We start from the raw sequence: 24,783 nt of genomic DNA, 5'->3' as shown, positions 1-24,783 counted from the left end.
AAGAAACAGAGATAAGCTGAGAGTACAGGAGACCAAGAGGGATAGAAAGTGTCGAGCTTGGAATAAGACGATGGATCAAAGAAGTTTGTACAAAGTCGAAACGGGAGGAAAGATATTGATAAAAGGGTGGCAAAGGAAGTGGAAGCGAGAGAGGAACACCGACAAAGAGCGTTGGCGCGTGGAAGAGAGAGGAAAGGCGAAAGACGGTGGCCGAAGAGAGAAAGAGAAAGCCAAAGGTTTCTTCGAAGAAAGAGAAAAAGTGATATCGATGGAAGGTGTGCGAGCGCGCGGCAAAGGAGCGGGGAGTGTAAACGGTGAGAGAGGAGAAACAGAGAAGGAAAGAGAGGGGAACGAAGGAAGAGCGAGAGAAACGGATGCATACATCGGGCCCGATGGATCGGAGAGGGACGGCGTCAGCAAACTCGAAGAATGCTTCTCCTGGCAGCGGCGAGGTTCTGGGACCGTCTCGGTTCAGTCGAGTCAGGTCAGTCCTCGGGAAGGTGATATTCTTCGTCGTCGTACGTTCACGGGGCCTTACGTCGTCGCGTTTACGGCCCACGTTACTCCTTCTTTTCGCTCCTTTCGTGTACGTGTGCGCGTGTCTTTCTTTTTTACCCTTTCGTTTCGTTTCTCTTCTTCGTATTTCGGTTATCTTCCCCCTGTAAGTTTCGCTGGTCGCGCACACTCGCGTCTTTTCGCCTCTAGCTCTCGCGTCTCTAGCTGTTTACCCCCTCGATCTTTTTCACCCCGCTCCCCGCGTGAAACCAACGTTTCGCGAACGTGGACGCACGGGAGAAGCACGGTCGCGTGCGCGAATGCGAAACTCATCGCGACACAAACTACGACTCTGATACGACGACGTTCGAGTTTCCACGAGCAAGTGTTCGCCAACCGCCGGTTGGTCGATGGATGGTCCGATCATAACGTGTAACGTTTGAAGAACGATCTCGTTACGACGTTGCACGTCGCACTGAGGAAAAGCGCACCGTGTCGTGCCGCCGGAAGATCATCGTCATCCACGAGTCAGTGGTTATCGTTCACCAACGACGTGTTTGTTTTGTGCCGTTAGTGGTGGATGTGCTGCTGGGAATCAACTTTGGATGTTTGACTGTGCGAAGCAAAGGCTCGATATCGGAAAGTGATTCGATCTCTGATTCCATCCGTACGTGGCACGGGAACTTTGAGAAAGTGTCGTGTCGAGAGGAAAAGTCGATACAGAAGAGGGTGAAAAGCGGTAGGAACCGCGAAAAGCGGAAAGATCGCGCGTGTCGGTGTATCGAGTGACACGGAGGAACGCGAGGGAGCAGCGACCGCGAACGTGGTCGGAAACCGTGGCGGCGTCGCGCGAAAAATCTTGATCCGACAACGATCCGCCACCGAACCACCTTACCCTGTTTACCGTGCGCGTATCACAGGGTGGATCGTTCAGATTTCGGAGAGGATCGAAAAGTTGGTGGTGGTGGTGGAGGTGGTGGTGGTGGTGGTGGTAGTAGTGGTGGTGGTGATCGGTGGAAGGTGGAAAAGTATCGAGGATCGGAGGCGTGCAGCATCCGCAGACGCGTTTCGCGAGGCGCGGCTCTGCGGGTCAGTGCCCCCTCTGTCGGCTCGAGTCTCTCGTGTTCACTTGACTTTCCGCGGCAACGAGCAAAAAGGAGCGAATAAAAAAGAAAACGCCCACACCTTCGAGGCATCCTTAATCCGATTTCGAGCCGAGCCCGGTTAGAACGTAGCCCGGTTTCGAACGAAGAAGCCGAGAGAAGCTGAGAGACACGAACCTACGAACACGGATGAGCAAACGGATAGAAAGAAGGAAAGAAACGAATACATACAGAGAAAGATCGAAAGCATGGAATCCGTTAGCGATCGAAGCAACTGGTCGGCCGCTCGTTGACTCTCGGATCGTTTGGCCTCGTGGTTCGGTCGTGCCATGTCGAGCGTGCCAGCACCAACTACGTGAAGAAAACGTACAAGAGGGAAGATGAACGTGCGGCCGACGATGAGGAAAAAGAACGAGAGGTAGTATCAAAGGAGCAGCGATACTTTTATGTCGTCGAACAAGAGAGGAATTTAGGTAAGGAAGGGGGCGCGTTCGAAGGGACAGAAGAGATGATCATTCGAAGTTCGATGGTCCTAGCCCTGGTCCTGGCACTGTTGTCGGTGGACCAAAATGGCGGCCAACCGAACGGCCAGGAGAGACACGCGTCCGATTATTTTTCTCGCAAACTACCTCAAAGGGTGACGCGACTGGTGCCACGACGGTCACCGATGTTACCGCAGGACAGCGCGGCCGCGATGGGCCTGGCGATGCAGAGCAGAGCGGTCGATACCAGGGTTCAACTGGAGGTCAGAGAAGGCGAGCCAAAGGGGACCCTGGTAGGCCTGATACCGGTCAAGCCTGGCTTTACCTACAGGTTCAACGAGCCGCCGCAGGAATTCGTGCTGGATCCCGAAACCGGCAAGATCAGAACGGCCAAAGTCCTCGACAGGGAAGCGTTGAGCAGCGATAGGTTCGACCTGGTCGTGTTGTCCAGCCAACCGACTTATCCGATCGAAGTGAGGATCCTCGTGCTGGATATCAACGACAACGATCCGGAATTTCCGGAGTCGAGTATAGCCGTGAGTTTCTCGGAATCGGCAGTGGTGGGGACGAAATTGTTGCTGGATGCTGCCACGGATAAGGATACGCTGGAGAACGGCGTGGTCGACGATTATTTCATCGTGAATGGGAACACCGATGAGAAATTTCGTTTGGAAGTGACCGGCAATCCGACCGGTGAAACATCTTATCTGCATTTGGAAACGACGGGAAAATTGGATCGAGAACAGGTAGAATTTTATTCGTTGAACGTTTGCGCGAGGGACAGAGGCCGACCACCGAGGTTGGGTTATCTTCTGGTAAACGTGACCGTGTTGGATGTGAACGATAATCCTCCGATATTCCAGCAGAGCGACTACGTGGTCGCTCTGAACGAGAGTGCCCCGGTAGGAACCAAAGTGTTGACGGTTCACGCGACGGACAAGGATTCCGAGGACAATTCCAAGTTGACGTATTATTTACCGGATACCGAGAGACAGTTCACGATAGACCCAGAAACAGGCACCATAACGACGGTCGAGCCTCTGGATTGTCCGCAACAGAGTTGCACGATCGCGGCGCGTCTAGGAGACGGTTGTCCAAAGAGCTGCGTCATAACGGTCTTTGCTCGAGATCACGGCTCGCCGAGGCAGGATGGTCGGACCTACGTAACGGTGAATCTATTGGACGCGAACGATCACGATCCTGAAATAAAGTTCAGCTATTTCCCATCTACGCCGGGGTTCGCCACCGTCGACGAGAACGCCGCCAAGGATTCGATCGTGGCCGCAGTCGCGGTTATCGACAACGACGAGGGCCTGAACGGCGAGACCACCGTGGAAATTCGTGCTGGTAACGAATTGGGCCACTTCAGACTGGACAATACTCCTAGTTTCGATATAGTTCGCGTGAACGGTCGACTGGACCGCGAGGAGATACCGAAATACAATCTGACCGTGGTTGCGACCGATAAAGGCACGCCGCCGCGATCGGCAACCGCCTACCTCGTGATCCACGTGAACGACGTTAACGACCACGAACCGGTCTTTCAACAGAGCGAATACTCCGCGGTGCTGTCGGAACTTTCGCCTACCGGCAGCTTCGTGGCTAGCATCTCCGCGACGGACGCCGATTCCGGATTGAACGCGAGAATTTATTACGATTTCGACTCGGGCAACGAGCAAGGTTGGTTCGCGATCGATCAGGACACCGGTTTGGTCACCACCGTGGCGACCCTCGACAGGGAGGTGCAAGGAAGCATAGAGTTGCACGTGTCCGCCAGAGACGGTGGTCCCAATCCCAAGTACGCTTCGACTCACCTCAAGGTCACGATTCTCGACGAGAACGACGAGGCGCCTAGATTCTCGCAGAACGTGGTTCGCGTTACGTTGTCGGAGAATACCCCGCCGCAAAGTCTCGTGGCCACGTTGACGGCGGTGGACAACGACCAAGGAACAAACGGTAGCGTCGCGTACAGCTTTCACTCGAGCGTGTCCAGGGACTATCCGAAAACGTTCGCCCTCGACGGACTGACCGGCCAATTGACCACGAAGGTGAACTTGGATCGCGAGACCACCGCCGAATATCAGATTCTGGTAATCGCCAAGGACCAAGGTACTCCGCCGCAATCGTCCACGGCGACGGTGATATTGACTCTAGAGGACGTCAACGACAATTCGCCGGTGTTTTATCCGTGGAGGTACTTGATGCCCATACCGGAGGACGCCCCGCCAGGAACATCGGTGGGTAAAGTGACGGCGACCGATGCCGATGCTCGGGAAAACGCTCAGGTCAGATACTCGCTGGAATCTGGTGGCGAGGGACTTTTTACAGTCGACGAGAGAACCGGCGAGATCACTCTTCAGGGTTCGTTGAGGGCGGCTCACAAGACCCTCTACGAATTGAACATATCGGCCAAAGACACCGGGGACAGAGTGGCTGGCAGAAACGCTCTGGTTGAGATCATTCGCGAGGAAGACTTGGAACACCTGGAGTTCGACACTTACAACGGTTACGAGTTCAGGATAGTCGAGGACAGGGGAGAATGCGGCGCGATGTCGAACGTGTTCGCTCGAGACGTGGGCACCGTACAGATTACGCAATACGACAGCTCCAAGATCTCGTATGCCATCGTGTTCGGCGATCCGAAGGGTAACTTTAAGATAGACGAGAGTACCGGCACGATCAGTACTTCCGGGTGTTTAGATCGGGAGCAGGTGGCTTACTACAGTCTGCAATTATCGGCCAGAGCCGGACTCGCTTACGGGCAAACGTCCGTAAATATCACGGTGTTGGACATTAACGACAACCCGCCGAGGTTTCCCAAGGGCGAGATCGGTGACGAGGTGCTTCTGAAGGAAAACGCGGCCGTAGGTCAAGAGGTGTGCCTGGCTCGCGCCAGGGATCGCGATGCCAGCGCCAACGCGAGGATCGTCTATTCGTTGACTCACAATCCCGGAGGACAGTTCAGGGTCGCAGAAAATTCTGGCATTATTTATTTAGACAAGCCGATACGAGCTGCGCCGGGAACGGTACTGCACTTGGAGGTAACCGCCACGGATTCCGGAAATCAGCCGTTATCCGCTCAGCATCAAGTCAGGGTAACCATCGAAGACGTAAACGACCATACGCCGGTGTTCAAGCTGACCAGCTACGAGACGTCGCTACCGGAGTCCACACCGGTGAACGATAGATTTTTCTCCCTGACCGCTATCGACGTCGATCTCGGAGCTAACGGCCGGGTGTTGTACAGCATAACCGACGGAAATACCGAGGATCGGTTCGGAATATTCCCGGACGGCCAGTTATACGTGAAGAACGTTCTTGATCGCGAGGAGCTGGACTATTACGCGCTCGAGGTAACGGCCACAGATCAAGGTAGCCCGTCTAGAAGCTCGGTAGTACCGGTGGTCGTTCACATAATCGACGAAAATGACAACGCGCCGGAATTCACCAATTCGAGCTTCGTCCTCCACCTACGCGAGAACGAGCCACCGGACACGTTCGTCGGGAAATTATTGGCAACCGATCGAGACGTGGGTCGCAACGCCGACCTCGTCTTCTCCCTTCCAGCTAGTCAACAGGACTTCACCGTCGATCCCAGAAACGGTTTCATCAAGTCTCTTCGAGTGTTCGACAGGGAGCTGCTGGTAACCAATACCGGTAGCAGTTACATTACCTTGGAGGCTACCGTCACCGACAACGGAGTCAATCGACTTCGCGATCGAGTCAAAGTTGTCATCTACATCACCGACGTCAACGACAATATCCCTCAGTTTCAGAGGTTACCGTACAGGGTACAGGTAAACGAGGGTGCCGCGATCGGCACGCAACTATTACGAGTGTATACCACGGATGCCGACGAAGGATTGAACGGGGATGTGTTTTACTCTCTGGAGGATGGAAATCAACACGGCCGGTTTGCCATAGACGAGGCGACCGGACAGATCTCTCTGACGAAGGAGTTGGACCGCGAGACTACGGATGCGTACGTGTTGACTGTAGTGGCGCACGACGCCGGTTTGGAAACTCGTCTGTCCTCGAGCACGACCGTTCACATCGAAGTGCTCGACGAGAACGATAACGTGCCCCTGTTCGTCGACGATAAATCAAGCATCTCCGTTCTCGAAACGACACCGACCAACACGGAACTACTTAGGTTCAAAGCCACGGATAACGATCTGGGACCGAACAGCGAGCTAGCCTTCGCCATATCCGCTGGCAACAGGAGGGACACCTTTTACATCGATCCTCTGACAGGGACGTTGTACTTGAGAAAGCCGCTGGATTATGAGGAGCTGGAAAAGTATACGCTGAACGTGACCTGCAGCGACGGCGGTCATCCGAGGTTGAGCTCCGTTACCACGTTGATCGTCGAGGTTATCGATGCCAACGACAATCCGCCGGTGTTCCCTAACACCGCGATAGCCAGACAAATTAGAGAGGGAATTCTGGTGCACACGCCGATAGTAACCATCACGGCAGAAGATCCTGACTCGAACGAGAACGGAGTGGTCACGTACTCTATCGCTAGTCAAGATCCGGAGGATCAGGTTCGAAGATTCGGTATAAATCCATCCACCGGTGTCATACACACCCTGTTGCCGATCGATCGCGAGGAAGTCGACACCTATAAATTGGTGGTCGTGGCAACCGATAGCGCTCAACCAGCTAGCGCCAGGCTGTCCGCGGAAAAATTGGTCATCGTCATCGTCGAGGACATCAACGACAACGCGCCGATCTTTGTCAGCATGTCCGCCGTCGTGTTACCCCTCAAAGGAAATTACTATCAGTATCAAAAGGAGATTACGGTTACCCAGCTGGTCGCCAGAGATCTGGACTCCAGTACCAACGGTTTGGTCACCTACGAGTTGCTTAGATCGAGCATCAACTATCCGGACATGTTTCGAATCCATCGAAACACGGGCCACCTGACGATAAGGTTGCCGCGATCCCTGAAGAGCAGCTTTGAGCGGGTTTCCAAGTATCAAGTAGGGATCCGCGCTACGGACGAGGCCGTTCAGGCGGAACGAAGATCCACGGAGACCTATTTGACCCTGATAGTGCCCGGGGAAGATGGGGACGATCAACCAATATGGGAGCACCGTGGCCAGATCGAGGGCAACGTGTATGAGAACGAGCCGATCGGCACAAGCATTTTGAGAGTGAGTGCTCGCAGTCGTAGATCGAATATCGATCTCGAATACTACGTGACGAACGTGACTGCTGGTAGCGGCGGTCCGCAGGTCGACAGATTGTTCGACGTCGACACGAAGACAGGTATATTGTCGACGGCTGCCGCGCTGGACAGGGAAACAGGAATCCAGTGGTACGAGGTGGAGCTGTACGCCATCGGTGTTGGTGGTACCAGGCCCAGTACGACGTCCACCAAAGTAAGTTCACGTCTTTGATTGATCATCCCGGAGATATTAATGATCCGGTGCGTTCTGAAAGTCATTCGCCGCTTTTTGTCGAGCAGATTCGTCTTTCCCCTCGTGCAGCTTTCTTTCTCCCTTTCTCCGGGGTAGAGAACCGCGAGCCCACGATTCTAGCTCGTTCCTTTTTGCGTTTCGTCTTGCTTCACGCGGCGCGCACGTCGACGTGCTAAAAATTCCATCCGGTGCTCGCTCGAAACGATCCGTCCCGAGGAAGCGAGCGATAGCGACGACAGTAATGTGCGGTTTAACACGCGCAAAGTTACCCTCTCGATTTGGGGGGAGGCGGTAGTCGAAGAGAAAAACCGAAAGAAAGAGATAATCGTGAGAAACACGGGGATGCAATCGACGCGCAGCCAACCGTCCTGCAAGCTTGTTTATCACCGGCGGCTCGTTCATCACCGGTTAAACGCGACTGCATGGATTTATTAATCCACCGTCAGGGCGCGTTACGCGTACAGGCTTCTCGTCTTACGACACGATAGACACGGCGATTCGTTTGCTTGGGAATCACGTTACGTAAGGGAATGATCTTAACGTAATTAGGGTCAACGATGGAGAGTCGCGGCTAAGAATCTGCAAGACGAGAGTATCGTCGGAAACAATACGTCGTCGAGAATGAGCGAGAAGAGAGGAGTGAAGAGGAGGGAGGCGACCGTAATAGCGGTTCGAGAGAACAGATCGGATTAATCGCGGGATGGTAGGAGAAATCGATATCGACTATGTACGTACTTACGTTCTTCCCTCGAGCTATTAGCCTTTGCGATCGGGAATTACGCGAAATACGCGAGCGTGGAAAAACGAAACGGCCGTGACTGCGCGGGACCACTTTCCTTCGAATCGTTTCCGAATTGAGGAATTCACGGTCGTCGAATTTGAAAGAGGCGGCGGCTGGACCGTCGTCTTCCGATAGGACATTTCTCATCGAAAATTAGCCGTAGAATTTCTGGTGGTGGTTAGGCGACTACGCGACACCGTGTATAATTCCCAACTAAAAGGCAGCCAGTGGGCGACAAGGGGAATAGGATAGTTGTTCGTTTTGGAAAAGGGCACGTGTTCCACAGCGCGGGACCATCCCTCGTTCCAGCACTATCGTCCACTATCTTCGCGATATCCATATAGCGTAGATGCGTGTGTGTGCGTGTGTATGCGATTATATACACGTAGTCACGCACACGTCCATAGCGGGGATGATCCAGCAAAAGCGAAAGGACGAAAAGAGGGACAAAGACGACGAGAACGAGCTAGAAAGACGCGCGACCAAAGAGTGGGAGAGAATAAACGACAAGATGAACCGCGTGCCAGGAAATCAAGTTGGATTCGAGTCGGAGCTGCTGGTGCTGCTGGCTGGCTCGCTGCCGGAGGTTCAGAACTCGAGAAAAACTTGATCTCGGGTGAACGCATACAAACAGCCGGACGTAGGTAAAAGTCGGTCCATCTTTACCCCCGGTGCGACTGCTGCTGGTTGTTGCTGCTGCTTCATTTCTGAAGATTCTCTCTCCCACCCTGATCTCTCCCTATGGCTTGCCTGGCCCTCCTCCCCCTGGAGGAGTGTGCTCCCAGTTTCGGGCCCTGCTTCTTCCTATCTTTCGTTTCTTTCGTCTGTCCCCGTCTTCGTCGTTTCGTTTGACCCTACCTTTATCGCTCGCTGTGGGATCTGTGACTCTCTTCGGGAACCGACTACAGTTCGGACGTTTTTGTTCCAGACCCGACTTTTGTTCTCTCTTCTCTTCGGCTCTGCTCCTTTCTCTTTCTTTTCGCCCCCTCTCTCTCTCTCTCTTGTTTTCTCTGTTCTCTCCCTTTCTTCCTACGTCTTTGCCCCTCATCTTTCTTTTACCCTTTCCCTTTCTCCGTTCGTTTCTCTGTTGGTTTCTCTGCTGATTTCTCTGCCGGTACCTCGGTGCGCGCAACCTTTGCAAGAGGGCCCGGCGGTTCTTTTTCTTCGTTCGGCCATCGACTTCGTATCATCGGTTTTTTGCACCGGGTGCACGGGGATGAAAGCGGGGACATATTCGTAGCCGATGTCGTCTCGGATCGCCTGGCATTTTTGTCAAACCTTACCGCGCCCGGTCAATTAGAACATTCCTCGACCGGAGTAATTCAATTTGCATGTTGCTGCACAAGGCGAGTCCGTAGTGGAGTTTCCAGGGGAAAAATTAACAGGGCCATCGGCCTTTAACTTTCACCCGCTGTCTTCCGTTGATTCGAAAACTTGGTGGTCAACGATGACGTTCCGATAGTTCGTTCACGATCGCCTCGTTGACGAATTTCATTAGCGCGGTCGCCCTATGTACACACCAGGAACCGAGGCGTTTCAAGGCGAGAGAAAAAAGAACGAAGCGGGTCGTGGATTCGATCGTTGGTAGGAACGCGCGCCTGAGCGTGAGTATTATTCAATTTCCTTCGTTAGGATCGCGATGTTAACGGACCTAATTACCGATATTAAACTTACCTTTGGTAACTCGTATTCGTAATACAGTGTTATTAACACGAGTGCCGTGTTAATTACGAACGTACCGTATCTGTTTAAGAAACGACTAACGATATGAAAACAATTAACGTTAAGTAATACGGCCAAGTAAATTAGCCTGGGTCGCGAGCCAGCCGTCTCACGATAGTTTCAACGGACGGTCCTTCGCGCTATCGGTATTATGCTCTCGATTTGAAATTCTTTTTCCCACTTATCATCGATCACGATCTACTTAAACCCCTTAAATCTTCGAAGGAGAGCGTGCCACGACCGGCTCGTTAATCGAAACTTTCCACTTCCATTCGTCCTACGTGAAATATCGTTTGTATCTAATATTAGAAAGTTGGAACGGATAATAATAGCATCGAGTAATAGCCGGCGTGCCCCGATAGAGTCGTCGAATAAAAAGGATCGTCTCGGGCAGCGGGGATCGTTGACAATGGGTCGCCATCGAGTCGAAAAGTTGCGATTTCAACGGGAATACGATAATCCCCGGGCGACAAAACGAGGGAAACACGGATAAATAAAGTAAGTAGCACGCCGTTTGATTTAAGAAAGTGGCTTTAACGTGATCTTGATGTATGGGCGCGCGAGCCACGGAACGGCAAACCCACACACGTTCGCGCGCCAATGGGTGGGTCCAGAGAGCTCGTGCGAAATGTAGGCGTAATGTTTCCTTCGTCCTTTTTTCTTTTTCCTTTTATTTCGTTTTCTTCTTCCTCCTTCTCTTGCCACGTTAGATAAATATATCTGGAGTAAAGCGTGAGCTCGCTGGCGCGCGTAGCATACCGGTCGTGTACGGCCGAGTGAACGCGCGCGAACGGGCCCAGAGAATTTAATAATAGTCGATGATAATTATGTCGGTGTCCGATTAATAGCGCTCGTTTAGCCGCGATAAACCGTCAATTAACTACGCCGACGTTTTCGTCCTTTCTGAAATATGGCCGCGTAATAACGTATATAGCGATACCAACGGTTAAATCGTTATTGCCGTATTAAGGATTTGGAACGGCGAACTGCGAGCCACTTTTTCGACCCTCCGTATTTAATATTTCATCGATGATCGTTCGAATTCCGTTCGACTTCCGCAAACGCGGTCCAAACCTCTCTACAAAGTAAATCGCTATCCGTATATCGTACGCGGAACGTGTGACCATTCACAATCGACTATCTCGCCATCTTCGCCAGATAGCGTATCGTTGAAATTAATTCGCACAAAGGTGAGATGAAGGTCGCGATTAGCTTCGCTGTCCCTTCTATTGCGAATCGTACGATTAGTTTATCGATACCAACCGACCGATTGGTGGAAAGATGTTGGTTGATAAAGATTCGATGATTCTCTGAAGAAAAGGAAAATGCTAAAAAAAAAAGAAAATGTCTTTGAAAGAGCTTCCTCGATATTCTTCGTAGCTATCTACGTAACAAAACGGCTACTCGCAAACGAAAGTAGTCTCCTGGAACTTTCATTCTTCTTTCCGCGTAATCCCCATGCAAGTACGTCGTTTATGCATTTCAACGATCCCATTTCTTCTTCTTTTCTTTTTCTTTTCTCGCCATTTGACGACAGCGAATCGTTCCAACCATCTTACAACGTGTTATTATCAAATGCACTTATCCAATGCCTGGCGATCGTGATTTCCGTATCTGTCCTCCCGTTGCTCGATATAGTTTATGCCACTAAACGCGAAACCGTACTCTCTACTTACGAATTAATTTTCCATTCGTCGTTTCTGCCGTCTGTCACGGAGAAATTGTCGTGACACGATACGCTATCCATTTAAGTCACAGCAGAGAATTTTTAACCCCGTGGAACGATCTACGGGAAAGCTGCTCCAAAGGGGAAAGGTCTACGTTAATACCCTGCTCGCTCATCATCATTATTTTCTCTGTTTTTTCTGCTTTTTTTTGCTCGCCTCGACGTTGCGCTTGTACCGTTGCAGTAACAAAGTCTAGCCGGTAGCCTTGCAAAAAAAAGGTCCGCTACATGAAAACCGCCGATCGAGCGATGCCTCGCTGTGCATTCTGTGGTTAACAACGGTATCCCGCGACCATTTCACGATGTTTCCCCTCCCATTAGGTTTCACAGGGAAATAATCAACCCCGAACCGGTGAGCTTTACGTAACGCGAATTCCCGTGAACTTTGTCACGACCGAAACGAGGACCGTCGATTCGTTTTATTGTTTCTATATTTTTCTGTAGATTTAATATATATTCCTTTTTCTTCTTTTTTCTTTTCTGTTCTCTTTTTGCGACGCGTTAACCGTAAGTTATTGAAATTAAAAGCTCGCACCATTAAGAGGCGCGGAGCTGCGAAAGGAGCAGAGAAAATGATTTACAAGGGTGCATTTATAAAGTTCGTCGCGTTCATTCGTCGGCCGGTGGATCTTCACGGGGCACGAAATAAAGGAAATCGGGATGGCACCTTTAATGCTACGCTAATCTTCTACTTGCTCATCATCATCATCTTCGTTCTCGCTTCGTTGCTGTTGTCCGTCCCCTCGTAATCACAATCGTCATCCTGTTCATTTTTCAACGTCTTCTTTAGAAGGCGTAGCGCGAAGAAGAATCGGAACGAAACGACGCGGACGGAGAAATCAAATCTGTGGGCGTGAGGAATTGCGAACACGAAAGCTCTAAAATCGTTTCTCTGTAGCGAGTCTCGTTCACCTTCGCTCGCAAAATTCATGCCCATCGGTTTCTCTCTTCTCTCTACTAGGCTCCGTATCGTGCGTACTCTCGTTGCGAAGAGATTCTTCAAACGGAACGTGGCGCGGAAACGACGAACGAACGGACGTCTGTCGTTGATCGAATTACAAGAGCGAAAATCCGTGGCCGCGAGATAAGGAAATTAGCCGCGGAAAAAGTAAGAACGAAGAGAAAGAGGAGAGGTGGTAACGGGCTAGGAGAAAAATGAATCGTAACAGAAACGAGACAATTTAAAGGCGGACGGTGGCCGGTGTACGGAGGAGGAGAAAGGAAGGTAAAGAGAAAGAGAAAAGGAATGGCAGCGTTACTTAACGAGGGAGATTTAAGCTTCGTTCCGCCCGCGCGCGCATTCCTACCACGCCGAACGATATTTCAAAAGATATGATACTGGATGAACTTGCACATTTGAACGAAAGTCGGCGTATCGATCTCGGTCGTACGCGCAGAGAGCGAGAGAAAGAATTACCTAAAGTTGCCGAGGACGGGCTGTAGATCGATTAAAAAAAAAATGAGAAAAAGGAAAGAAGAAAAAAGAGACGAAGAAGAAGAAGGAGAAGAAAAAGAAGAGAGGAAGCGAAGCGTGACGCGGAGGTCGTACAGGATTTTATCTTTCCTCGCTATCGATATAGACGTTAAAGATTCGAACGTGGCTCTTTTAGCGTCGATATATTTTCTCTAGATATACGCGTCGGTAAGATTCTGCGGCGAAGATGCAACAATATTGCTGTGCGCGTCGCAGTGAGCAGACCAAACGCACAACAGAACCACCATTGAAATATTATTCTTGTTAGTCTTCTGAAAATGTCACCGTAGAATACGCGCAGCAGGAACCTATGCCGGTCTCGAGATTCGTCTATTGAAATCACCGGTCGCACAAAAAGGACGAAATTCCAGAACCGCATACCGTTTATCCCATGGATGATCGTCCCGTGCCCCGTGGGGATATCTTCTCGATCTCTGCGTTCCGTTCTGTCTTTCTCTGCCTCTCCGTCATCTTCGATTCTCGCTCTGTTCCACCAGCATAGTCGAATCCTTTAAAGGACTTATACACTTCTGCTGCCACTCGTTCACCGTCCGCCGTTTGTCGTTCGCCTACCCAATGCAGGGCCACTGGGCGCGCGCATTGTTGTTCCTCCTAATCTTTACCTGCTTTCCCAATGTCCTGGACATTTGACACGAGCACTCGAAAATCAGGTATTCTCGCCATATAATTTCACTGGTATCCTTTGCATGAAACCTACCTTCTCCTACCTCCACCCCATTCACTCTCTTCTCTCTTTATCTCTTTCTCTCTCTTTGTCTTTCTTCACGCTTTATGGATTTTGATCACCGATCTCGGATTTATCTACCTTAGGGCTTAATGAGCCTCTTTTGTCCCTTCGTTTACTTTGTCTCCTATCGATGTCCGTGGCTTGGCTCGATGTTTCCTTTAATTCTTACCTTCTTTTCTTGTTTTTGTTTCTTGTTTGTTTTCTTTCTTACCTCCATACGGACGTATCTCGTTCGTTACACTCGAGTTACACGGTTGTTAAGTTGGTAAACGTTGGACGCTGGGCCGACGAAAACGGACTTCAACGACGATTCTAGGCGAGTATTTGCAAATAAGCGTGGAAAGACGAGCCGATGCGGAGAGAATCGATCAATTTGTGGATACGCGTTACAAATTAATACTCGTTACTATGATCGACGTTTTTACGAGGCGGCAGCATCTTTTTACCCGACGTATTTACGTGTGTAACTGCTTCAATTTAAAGCGATCGACGAAAAGCGACGGCAAGAAAACGGCAAAAAGCCAGATCCACGGAAGATTATGGGCATTATTCAATTATGACATCATTAAGGGCTTGTTGCGCTTTCGAGACGTTTCACCGTCTGCCCTCTTCTGTTCTTTCATCACTCGTAAACGCGTCCAGAAATAACGCGTTCCACAATATGTCCGTCCCATTGGCCCCTCTGCTTGCATCGAAAATGCCGCTCGAAATTCGACGGAAATTTTTAAACGATACTCAACGCGAAATTTATACCGGAACGTAACGTAAAGTAGAAGCGTAAGTGGCAAATGAAGTTATCTAAATGTTCCGCGTATAAACACTTTTAATGCTGTGCGAACGTTTCGCGGAACAAAGTTGCGAAAAAAGAAATTAACCCTTTCGGGACATTTCCTCCGTTTTTATTGCCATATTCACCGCGATAAGGGAATATTGGCCTTTGCGTTTAGTGGTCGTTCGGTATCCTTCGAATTCCATATTTTTCCGACGTTTCTCGATCGTCGTTTCGGTCTTCGAGATCGAACAACGATATTTCAACTTAATCGTTCAACCTCGATATCGGATATTTTCTATAAAGCAAGAGGCTACGATTAAAAAAGATTTATCGACGTTCGCGTGCGAAAGTATAAATCGTCGATGGAATTCGAGGGAAAACGGAGAAGCGGAGAACAAGGGAAGAACGATTCCACGAACGCTATCTTTTCATAATCGGTTGACCTTCGCATAGTGATCATTCCTGGGAACTATGTCCCCGGTAAAATACTACTTGGTTGGTCCTCTGGTTTTTATCTCGCGGTTCAGAAGCGCGCGCTCGCTAATGACCGTCAGATACGATTCCAGCGTTTTCGGCCCGACTCACGCTCTTACCCACGACGACTAACCACTCGGTGGAACCTGTACCGCTGTTGCTGCCACCGGTGCTTCTACTTTGCTTCTACTTCTGCCGTATCGAGTTCGGTCTGCGTTCCACTCGATCGTCCGCGTGCTTGTTCGCCCCATCACCATCTTCCGTTTCTTTCTTTTTTTATAATTTTTTTCTTCTTCTTTTCTTCTTCTTCCGAGTTTCCACGTTCCTATAAAACACAAGCGGAAAAACACGTTCGTGTTTATCGTAAGATCGAACGTCCATTAACCGACTCTCACCATCGATGCAGCCCCTTTTTGTACTTTTCACTTATCCTACAGCGCCGTCTTTTTATCGGTCTTCTTAAAAGTTCGACGATCGGGACCCTGCCCCTTTCTCCTTCCATGTTTTAATTCGTTTGGTCGCAAACAACGCATTCTTTCAACGGTGTCGTCCGAAGATTCCCGTCGTCATCGTGACTCAGAAATCAGTCCGGCTAAACGTAAACACGTTACATCACGTTACAGGCTTGCCCATTATTCTGACGAATTTTTTGACCGGTTATAAAGGAGAACAAAACGAGCATTTACAGACACGCGTTCGTCGGTTGGTCTTCGATTATTCACCGGCTCGACGAAAAAGTTGACTGGAAGCTCGCGGAGACGACCGTCGTTGGAACCTGGCGCGGACGATCATTTCAACCCGATTTCGTCGCACAGCTGCTATTTGTTTATCGCTCGTAAACCTTCTTTCTCATCCCTGTTCGCGTAATTACATCGAATGGCGACTGAAATATCGATCAGATATTTTCGCTTACGTAATAATAAATTATACGCGAGTAGGGTCCACGTGTCGCGAATCTTCGCAGTCAAGCGAGACGAAGCAAACGTAAACGTTTCGTTTTCTCGTCGTTTCGACTAAATAAGCCGCGTGACTTCGCCCGCAGAGGAAAATACGACGACACGGTGTATATTCTTATCGAAAGTTATAGGCGATGAGTGGAATAAATCGATCGAAAAGGCTTGGCAGGCTAGTTTTGGTGGCTGGGCCTTTCCGTTTAAAAGGAGCAGGTAGTGAAAAGGCTGAACGTCTGTCTCGAGTGGCCTGCAGGAACACGCGTCGCCTAAACGTAAAATCGAATGATGCATAGCATCGGTAGATTTGGTCTCCCGTGGCCCGCCGTGAAGCTTCTCCTTGAGATTACCGCGCTTGATTTACATTTATTTAGGTCCCCTAGACAAACACTCGAACAAGGAACACGAATCTCTACACGTCTACCGGACTCCCAAGCAATTTCATCTGTCAAACCCCTTCGTATCGCGACGTTCTTTCTTCTCTTTCCGCTTTCTTCGAATACTACGAATCGTCGATTAATCATCTGGTCGACTACCACCATGTTTGCCTTGTGTTTTCGGTAAATCAATATCGCGTACGAGTTTGAAAACACCCGATCGGCCACGATAGTCGTGCGGTTTACTTTGTACGGATATTAATGGCGAACGAAACACGTTGGGATCCGTCTTGTTGCTTAACGACCAGGCAATTGTACAAAATAATTAAGCAACAGATTAATCGAGATAATTACCGCGAAACGGAGCCCCGTATGTTAATAGAAGGTTAATTAAGCGCGCACAATTATGCCGCGAGAGATTTTCTGAAGATTCGAGAGCCGATAATCGGGCATTCGCTTTCGTTGCTCGTATCATCCTACCTAAGAGAGCTAACAGTCATCTGTCCGTCGATTTATTCGGTGCACGGAGACGTCAGCGTGAATTAGCGCGCGCGCCTTCTCTTCGTTTGCTTCTGCGCCTCGCGTATGTGTACGATACGTATCAGGAATGTAACTATTCGACCGATAGAAAGGACGAAGAAGAGAACCGATGAGAGAGATAGAGGAAGAGGGAGAAGGGGAGGGAAGGATGGGTGCGAGGTAGCGGGCAAAAGAAGAAGGAACGAGCGTAGGGGAAGAAAGAAGGGAAGGAAGGCTTAAGCGCAAAGGAAATCCGATTTTTCCTGACGATCGGCCGGTACTGGGTTTCTGTTCGATCGGAGGCAACGTTCGTTGGAATTAAAAGAGAACGGCGAGAGAAGATCGTGAGAAGAGGAAGACGCCGATGGTGAAGCACCGAGACAGTATAAAAGAAGAAGAATGTTTCGAGAAGAAAGATGACGAAAGGAAGGGGGAGGAAAAGGGAAGGAGTAGTAGCGAGGCTAACAAAAAGTGCAAAGACAGGCAAAGAGACGCGTTAACCCCGAGAGTTTAGATTCTTCGGAGGACTCTCCGGAGGAGTCTCGTTTGTCTCCTTCGTTGGAGCCTCTTCTTCTTCAGCGGGGTCGAGCCTCTTCTCTTCTCTTCTTTCTCCTTCCTAGGTCAGAGTCGCGCGTTATCCTCCTTCGTCCTCCTCTTACTACCATGCAGGCTGCTACGTCTACGGTATTAGTCTACCTTGCACGCAGAATACTACTCTCTCCTTTTGCCGGTCGTCGCTGTCGTCAGTCTCCTCGTCGTCCTCGTCGTTCTCTCGTCCTTGTCGTCGTCGTCGTTGTTCGTCGTCGTCGTCGTCGTCGTCGTCGTCATCGCCGCCGCTGTCGCTACGCTTATCCTTCTCTTCTCGCTCCTTTCTACACGCTTACTCACTGTTATTCTCCATCTTACACGCTCCGCGGTCTCTTCCTGCTCGTCCTTTTCATCTCGTCCACTCTCTCGTCTCTCGTCCTCCTGCAGTTTCCTCTCTTTCTTCGTTTTACACGCTGCCGCGCTCCCTTCCTCGTACACCGGCAACGATGCTCTTACTCACTTCTTACATTCTTCCTCACGCATTCTTACCATCTCCTTCTGCTACCCTCACACTTTCCCTTCCCTCTCTCTTTCTTTTCCACACTCTCTTACACTCTGCTCGTCCCTCCCTCTTGGCGCTTCTTTCTCCGTTTCCTCGCTGGTTTGTTTGCTCTCTCTCCTTGTATTTTCTCTTCTCCCATCCTTTCACCTCTCTTCCTCCGCTTCTTCGTCGCCGTCGTCTTGCTCCTCTTCTTCGGCGCCTCTTCTTCCTCTCGTTTCGTACCTACGTAGAGCGTCGTCCGTCTCTGCTGCGTGCGAATCGCGCGCTCGCTCGCTCGTTCCTTCGTTCAGGGCTCTTTCATTCCATAGACATATATCCATCCCCACTTGGCCAGCTCGCAGAGTGGTCACGTTGGCTCGTTCCCTCGGCAAGGCTGCTCTTTCTCTCGCGCGGTGGCCAACGGGTCCTTATCTTATGCAGAAAGGTGGTGCGGAACCCACCGGACCCCTTTGCAAGGCCCCGCATGACATTAATTTTGAAATATTATTTGGGCCCCCCTCCCGTGCCGCCGCGCGTGACGGCCTCTCTTTTCTCTTCAGATCTCTGTCCCTCTTTCTCTTACGAAAGCCTGCCCTCCCCCCCCTTGCTGCGAGCCACGGCAATTCGAGCCTCTCCTCGTATACCTCGAAGCTTTTCAAACGCTTCGGCCGTACGAAAATTCGAGTAAAAATGTGCGCGATCCACGAGCAGAGTTTGCAGGTTCGAGGAACTTTGCGGCGTTTGGGTTATCGCGAAGTCGTACGCGATGCCCGCAGTATTACCGTGACACGATTTTCTCGGAAATCGGCGTCGACTCATCTCGAAACCACCTTTGGATTCGATTCCACCGAATAGGAAGGCGTCTCGTCTCGACTACGTCCCAGCGACTCGATGGAGGAACGTCGCGCCCGAAATTTCCGGGGCATCGATGTCCCCGATGCGACGGTAGGATAACCGGTGGCTTAGAGGAAAAGACACGGAATTTCGCGGCTGAGAGAACGCGCGAAGATGGATATTCGAATCGCATTGTATTCAAATAAGGCTGTTCGCCCGCGACTGCACCGTACGTCACAATCGTACGTACGATTTCGGCCAGAGCCTATGAAAATTTATCGGTTACCACCCAAGATGCTCGTCCGAGAGTGGTATAACCGTAATCCACGGTGATAGAGAAAGATCTCGATGCGAGAGAGGTCGGCGTTCGTTTACCATCGACCGAGATGGAAAACGAAGAGAGAGAAGGAGAAAGATCCAGAGTGTCTGAATCATCTGTACGGCGGCGAGTTTAATTCGCTGTCGCGGAAGAATTACATTGGATTTACGAATGCATCACGCCGCGAGGGAATTATGAAAAATATCCGTGGAATGCGTGTCGTCGTTGGTTCGGTCGTTCGCCGCGTACATAACGATTCTCTCTGTTGGTACGCGCGTACGTACACACCGCGAGCAATTGTCACGGGATGCTTCCAATCGTGGATAGGGCGCGCGCGTAAAGATAACGACGGACACAATCAGCGGTCCAGACACACGGAGCCGCAACATTTTAAGCCTGCCGGACAACCGAATACTCTTCCAGAAATTCGTTAAAACCAGATAACGCTGAGCTACGGTAATCTGTGGGACCGGGTCGTCGTGTTTTTACGTTGCCGTCGATGCGTATAATAACGCAGTTAACGAAATTCAGCCTCGTCTCTCGGCTTTAATTTATCCTTAATTTAGTCGTAATTTTCCTTCCATTTACCACCCTCTCGTTTCGACGAATAAAATAGATTCGAATCTCTTTCGCGGTGAAATATTAATCGCACCAGTGGTAAGATAATCCTAGTCACTGTGGCTAATAGATAATCGTGGTTAAAAAAAAAAAAAAAAAAGAAGACAAGAGAGAAAGAAAGGGAAGGAAAAGTAGGATGTTCGGTCGATCTGATCCTTTGTTGCATCCTTCTCTACTCGGCTACCAGTACGTGGGTTCAACGATTCGAAAACACGATCGTGCTTCCTGCACGAGCACCGGCATGAAAAATAATGCGGAATAGACAGATAGAATAACCAGACCGAGAGATTTTCTAATAGGATGGCTTGGAAGGGCGTCGAGTATATCGTTTCCTCGTCGACTCGGCTCCAAGTGGCTGGCTGGCTGGCTGGCTGGCTGACTGGCAATAGGGGGTGTAGAAATTGCGGAGGGAATCGGCTCGCTTAATTTCCAGCAAATGGACCATTGTATTGAAATATTCGAAAACGTTTCGTGGAAGTTCGCCCGTTCTCCCCGGCTCGCTTCCCGAACGTATAATTCTCCGGCAGTACCGTACGCCAGCTTGTAACTTCTCCGGAAGGAATCGACCTCCCAACGATATCTAACGAGCTATCTTTGGCAAATTAAGCGACACCCGACCGGCGAACCGAGAGACACACGGTGGCTGGCACTGCCGGTGCTGGTCGAACGGAACCGGCCACGGTTACACGCGCGATTCTACCGAGCAAGCGTAATCACCCGTTATTTATGAATCCCGCGATGCGTACATAGAAACGCGTGGCAAGCTTTTAGCTATGCGAACCGATCCACCGGTCGCTAGTTCTCGCTAACTCTCTTTATCTCTCTGTCTCTCTCCTTTCTCTCTCTCTCTCTCTCTCTCTCTCTCTCACTCTCGATGTCGATATCGAGGGAAGAGAACGAAACGAAGAGAAAGAAAAGGGAGGCGCGAGGACTCGCATCTCGAGCCCTCGAGAGACAACCAAACGCTCTTCCAGATTTTCGTTAAAAGAAGATAACGCCGGGGTACGAAACGGCAAGGTAACGTAATGTAAGGCACGCACGCACTCACACCGGCCCAATAATGTACACGTACGTGAGATCGAGGGCGTGGGGCCCCTGGGCTTCACTGCTGGCAGAAGGGGACTTATATACCGAGGCACAGCCGGCTTATCGGGCATACATCCTCGCTCGCAGATTAGCATAATGTCTGCTGCAATGCGTAGGTACTCTACCCCTCCCCCTCTCCCCCTCCTTCACTCTCTCTGTCTCTCTCTCTTTCTCTCTGCCCTCTTTCCCCCTCGACTCTTTGCTTCGTCCCCCTGTACCCCTTCTCTCTACTTCCCCTCTCACCCACCTCGCTACCTTCCTCCTGCTCTTCCTCTTCACTTCTGCCGCGTTTTACCCTTTTCTACTCTTTCGCTCCGCTCTTCTCGTTGTTCCTTCCTCTTCGTCCTCCTACTTTTCTCCTTCTTCCACTTTCGCTTCTTCCACTTCGCCAAGCATCTCGTCGTCCTCCTTCGCTCGGCTCTCGAGCCGAGCACCATCCTCGTCACCATCGCGACGGACTCGTTCCGCTACCCTTCGGTAGACACCCGAGGGAGCAACACGCCGATGATAAAATAATAAGGATAACAGTGACGATAACGACATCGATAATAGTAAGAGCGCTAACAACGATCGTAACGCTAATTACGTTATCTATGAGCCGGTATCGACGTTTCACGCGTATCGATCAGCGCGTTGGAACGGCAGGAGCGGCGAGTTGGTGGTCGAAAATCTGAACGCGGCCAGACGACTTTTAGAAGGGGGAACCGTTACGCGTTTCTTTTTTCGTAGGAGACTCGCTGCAACACCGAGGACGTGAATTTTCTGGCTATCGCGTGGTCGGTTTTTGCTCGTTTCGGCGGATTTCTCGCGTGAAATCTGCTCGTCCCACGTGCGACACCGCGCAAACGGACACCACGATCGAAACGCCGACACGACGCACGATAATTCGACGAAGCACGTTCCGCGTCTCGGATCGTGGAATTCCAGAGTTTTCATGTGGAAAGAGCCGCAGCCTATTGAGAGAGCGCGCACAGCAACAACAATACCTATCGTCCGGTGGTGTAGAACGCCAACGGGTTACAGGGTCCGGGAACCGAGTCGTGGGCCCAAGATGCGAGAGAGAACAGGGCCCAGCCTCGGCTGCCACTGCTATTATGGCCAATAATTCATTGAGTGACTGTCAGGCCCTCCGCCGACCAACCCAGAACTGCCGCACCCCTCGTGTGCATTGCGCATACGGGGTGCTACAGAAATACGGATTCGACCCGATAATAAATCGAGATCGCCTTAACGCGACCGTCCATAGAAAACGCTCTCCAACGAAAACCGCGTGGGTGTGAATTTTGCCAGAGGGCGCGCTGGAGGGGGTCTGGTCGCGAAAGCGACCATGTGAAACGACAACTTCGGTGATCGGACGTCGCACAGCGGGTCGAGTCACGTTCCTACGGCCATACCGATGGAATGCTCCCGTTTCAACGTCGTTATACCCGAGGAGAACCGTCTCTTCCTCCGCGATATTTCCTCGATCGCACAGCACCGAAGGAATCAACCGTTCGATACCATTTTCGGTTTCGAAGGTCGAACACGCTTATCGGCTTATGAACGCGAGTAGGGAAAAATGAACAGCTTTATCGATAGCGAGTGTCGCGTTCGCGAAATTGTCTCTGGACTTTGGCGGAAGAAGAAGGAACAGGCGTCGTAGTAGGCTGGCGCGTACGCCGTTTCGACTGAAATTAAACAAATACCAACGAGGACGTCTTCCTCCGGCATCGACGTATCGCATACGCCGGTCGCGGAAAAATCAAATTCTCCGATCGGGAGAGGGAGGAAGAGAGACGCACCGCCGCAGGGGTAGGGGGAGATGAAGGTAGAGGAACACGGTGCAAAAGCGTTTCGAGAGGGGAACAAGAGAGGAGAGAGAGAGAGAGAGAGAGAGAGAGAAGCAAGAGTGTGGAGCACGGAGCGGCGGAGAGAGGACAGGGGGATAATTGCAGAAGGGCCCCTTCGCGTTGCTCTTGCAAAGAAGTCTTAAGACGAGATAAGGCCCCGGCGATAACGATTGAGCCCCGCGGGAACTCTTGCCTACGTGTTACACGCACACGCACGTGGAACACGCTCGGTGCTCACACACGATGGCGGATTTAGAGCCCGTCCTCACACGTGGCATACGTAAAGGCACACAACGTATCTGCACTCTGCCGTACGCAAAAATGCGTAGCCATACCTTTGGCCGTGCACGTGTCTGTTGCACGCGTTCGTGTGCCCGTGGCTGTGTTGCGCGTATCCGCGTGTGCGTGCATGAGCGCGCGCAGAGAAAACGAAAGAGGGAAAAAAAGAAAATCGCGCGAGACGCAGCAACGCGCGAGGCCGGCGTGTACTCGCGCGCAGGCGAACGAGCGAGCGACTCTCGAGACAGGAGCGCAGCAGCATCGCAGCAACGACGCTCGTGAAGAATTCGCTGGAGGAAAAAAATCGGCCGGTCGAATTAATTAATAGCGCTATCGAGCGAGTAGAGTGAAGCGGCGATAGGACTCGGTACGCGACCGGACAAAAATTCCTCGAACCAGCCGAACGCGATTTAATCGATTTCCACTTGCTCGCCGATAGCCATGACCGCGAGTAAATCATCCATTTTTCGTCCGGTTAGCATCCCGTTTAGTCGCGAGGCAGCGTCCACGGGATCTGCGTCTCCTGTTCGGTTTTCGTCCGTACTTACGTATCGATTCCGTTTGGCTGGGAAGTTCGCGTATACACGCGAGAATACTTGTTCGTACGCGAGAAAGAGAACGAGAAGGAGAGACAGAGAAGCGAAAGGTGAGAAGAAGAGAAATACGCGTCCATGCATGCATGCTGAGAGGTGCAACGAGCTGAGTCTCGTCGATGCGACGCGACGCGGGGAATAAAAAGGAAGGTGCACGCACGGAAATTAACATAAATCGATCTTCGAGCGGAGATCTCCAAAAGAAAATATTACGCGCTTACGAGGCCCGGATGTACAGATCTCGAAGAGCCAAGCTTTCGATCCAACGGCCATTCTTTTTCTCTCGTTTACCCCTTTTCTTCTCCTTTTCGTTCCGCGTTTCATCTTTCGTTCCGTAGAAAACGCATTAAAACACTCGTGCGACGATTCGACGCGAATCTAGAGCTACTCTAACGTCGTGAGATCGAACGTTGGCGGGATATTGGAAACCTAAGAGGAGGATTCTCGTGCAGCGACGCACGATACAGACGATTTTTATGAATTTTCTTTCGGACTAACCACCGGTTACACGAGACTAGACCCTTTTGGCATGTAAATTGAGCACAGCCGTAATTCTTTTATTCCGGTTCGTCTTATCGTTTGTCCTAAATTGTACGAGTCTTTGACGATGTAACCATCGTTGGCATAGCGTCTGTCGCAGTCGGCATAATGCAAAATTTAACAGGTTCTCGTAAATGTCCATGGTTTACGTTGCGATCGAACCTATTTTTGAAGGAAGAGAGCTTGGAAAATTCAGAAGAAAAATTTATTCCTCTGATATAAATAAAAATAATATAAATAAACGATCGAATAAAAATCTGAAGCTCGATCCTTGGAGAAATTTCTGACGAAATGAACGAGCTTCGTCCGAACCGATTAATCAATTAGTATTTCAATAGTCAGGCTTTCAAAAATTAACAAACGACAAAGAAGAGACCGAGATGAAAAGAAATTACATCTCCGCTTCAGCGCTATATTTACATCTCAAAAACACCTAGTCCCGTATAACTAACAGTTAGCCTAAACAGAATTCAGAAAAATCGTTCGCTCTTATTGTCGTTGCACGAGAATTCCTCCGTAAGCGGTTTAGTCCGGTCGACCGAGTCGCTTCGTCGGACGCGTGTGGGA

At 50.6% G+C, this 24,783-nt stretch overlaps 1 protein-coding gene across 1 annotated transcript in view; it reads left to right on the top strand.

The window, feature by feature from the left end:
* The first annotated feature begins 1,491 nt into the window (after nucleotides 1–1,491).
* LOC126919197 (cadherin-related tumor suppressor) overlaps nucleotides 1,492–24,783 on the top strand; it is a 65,259-nt gene continuing 41,967 nt past the window's right edge. Inside the window, exon 1 of the mRNA XM_050728001.1 lies at nucleotides 1,492–7,467. Coding sequence (XP_050583958.1) covers nucleotides 2,107–7,467 — 5,361 coding nt within the window. The 5' untranslated portion in view covers nucleotides 1,492–2,106. The remainder of the gene's footprint in view (nucleotides 7,468–24,783) is intronic.

The sequence above is a fragment of the Bombus affinis genome, chromosome 8, assembly GCF_024516045.1.
Source record: "Bombus affinis isolate iyBomAffi1 chromosome 8, iyBomAffi1.2, whole genome shotgun sequence".
Classification (NCBI taxonomy): domain Eukaryota; kingdom Metazoa; phylum Arthropoda; class Insecta; order Hymenoptera; family Apidae; genus Bombus; species Bombus affinis.
This window is presented reverse-complemented; position numbering and strand designations above follow the sequence as displayed.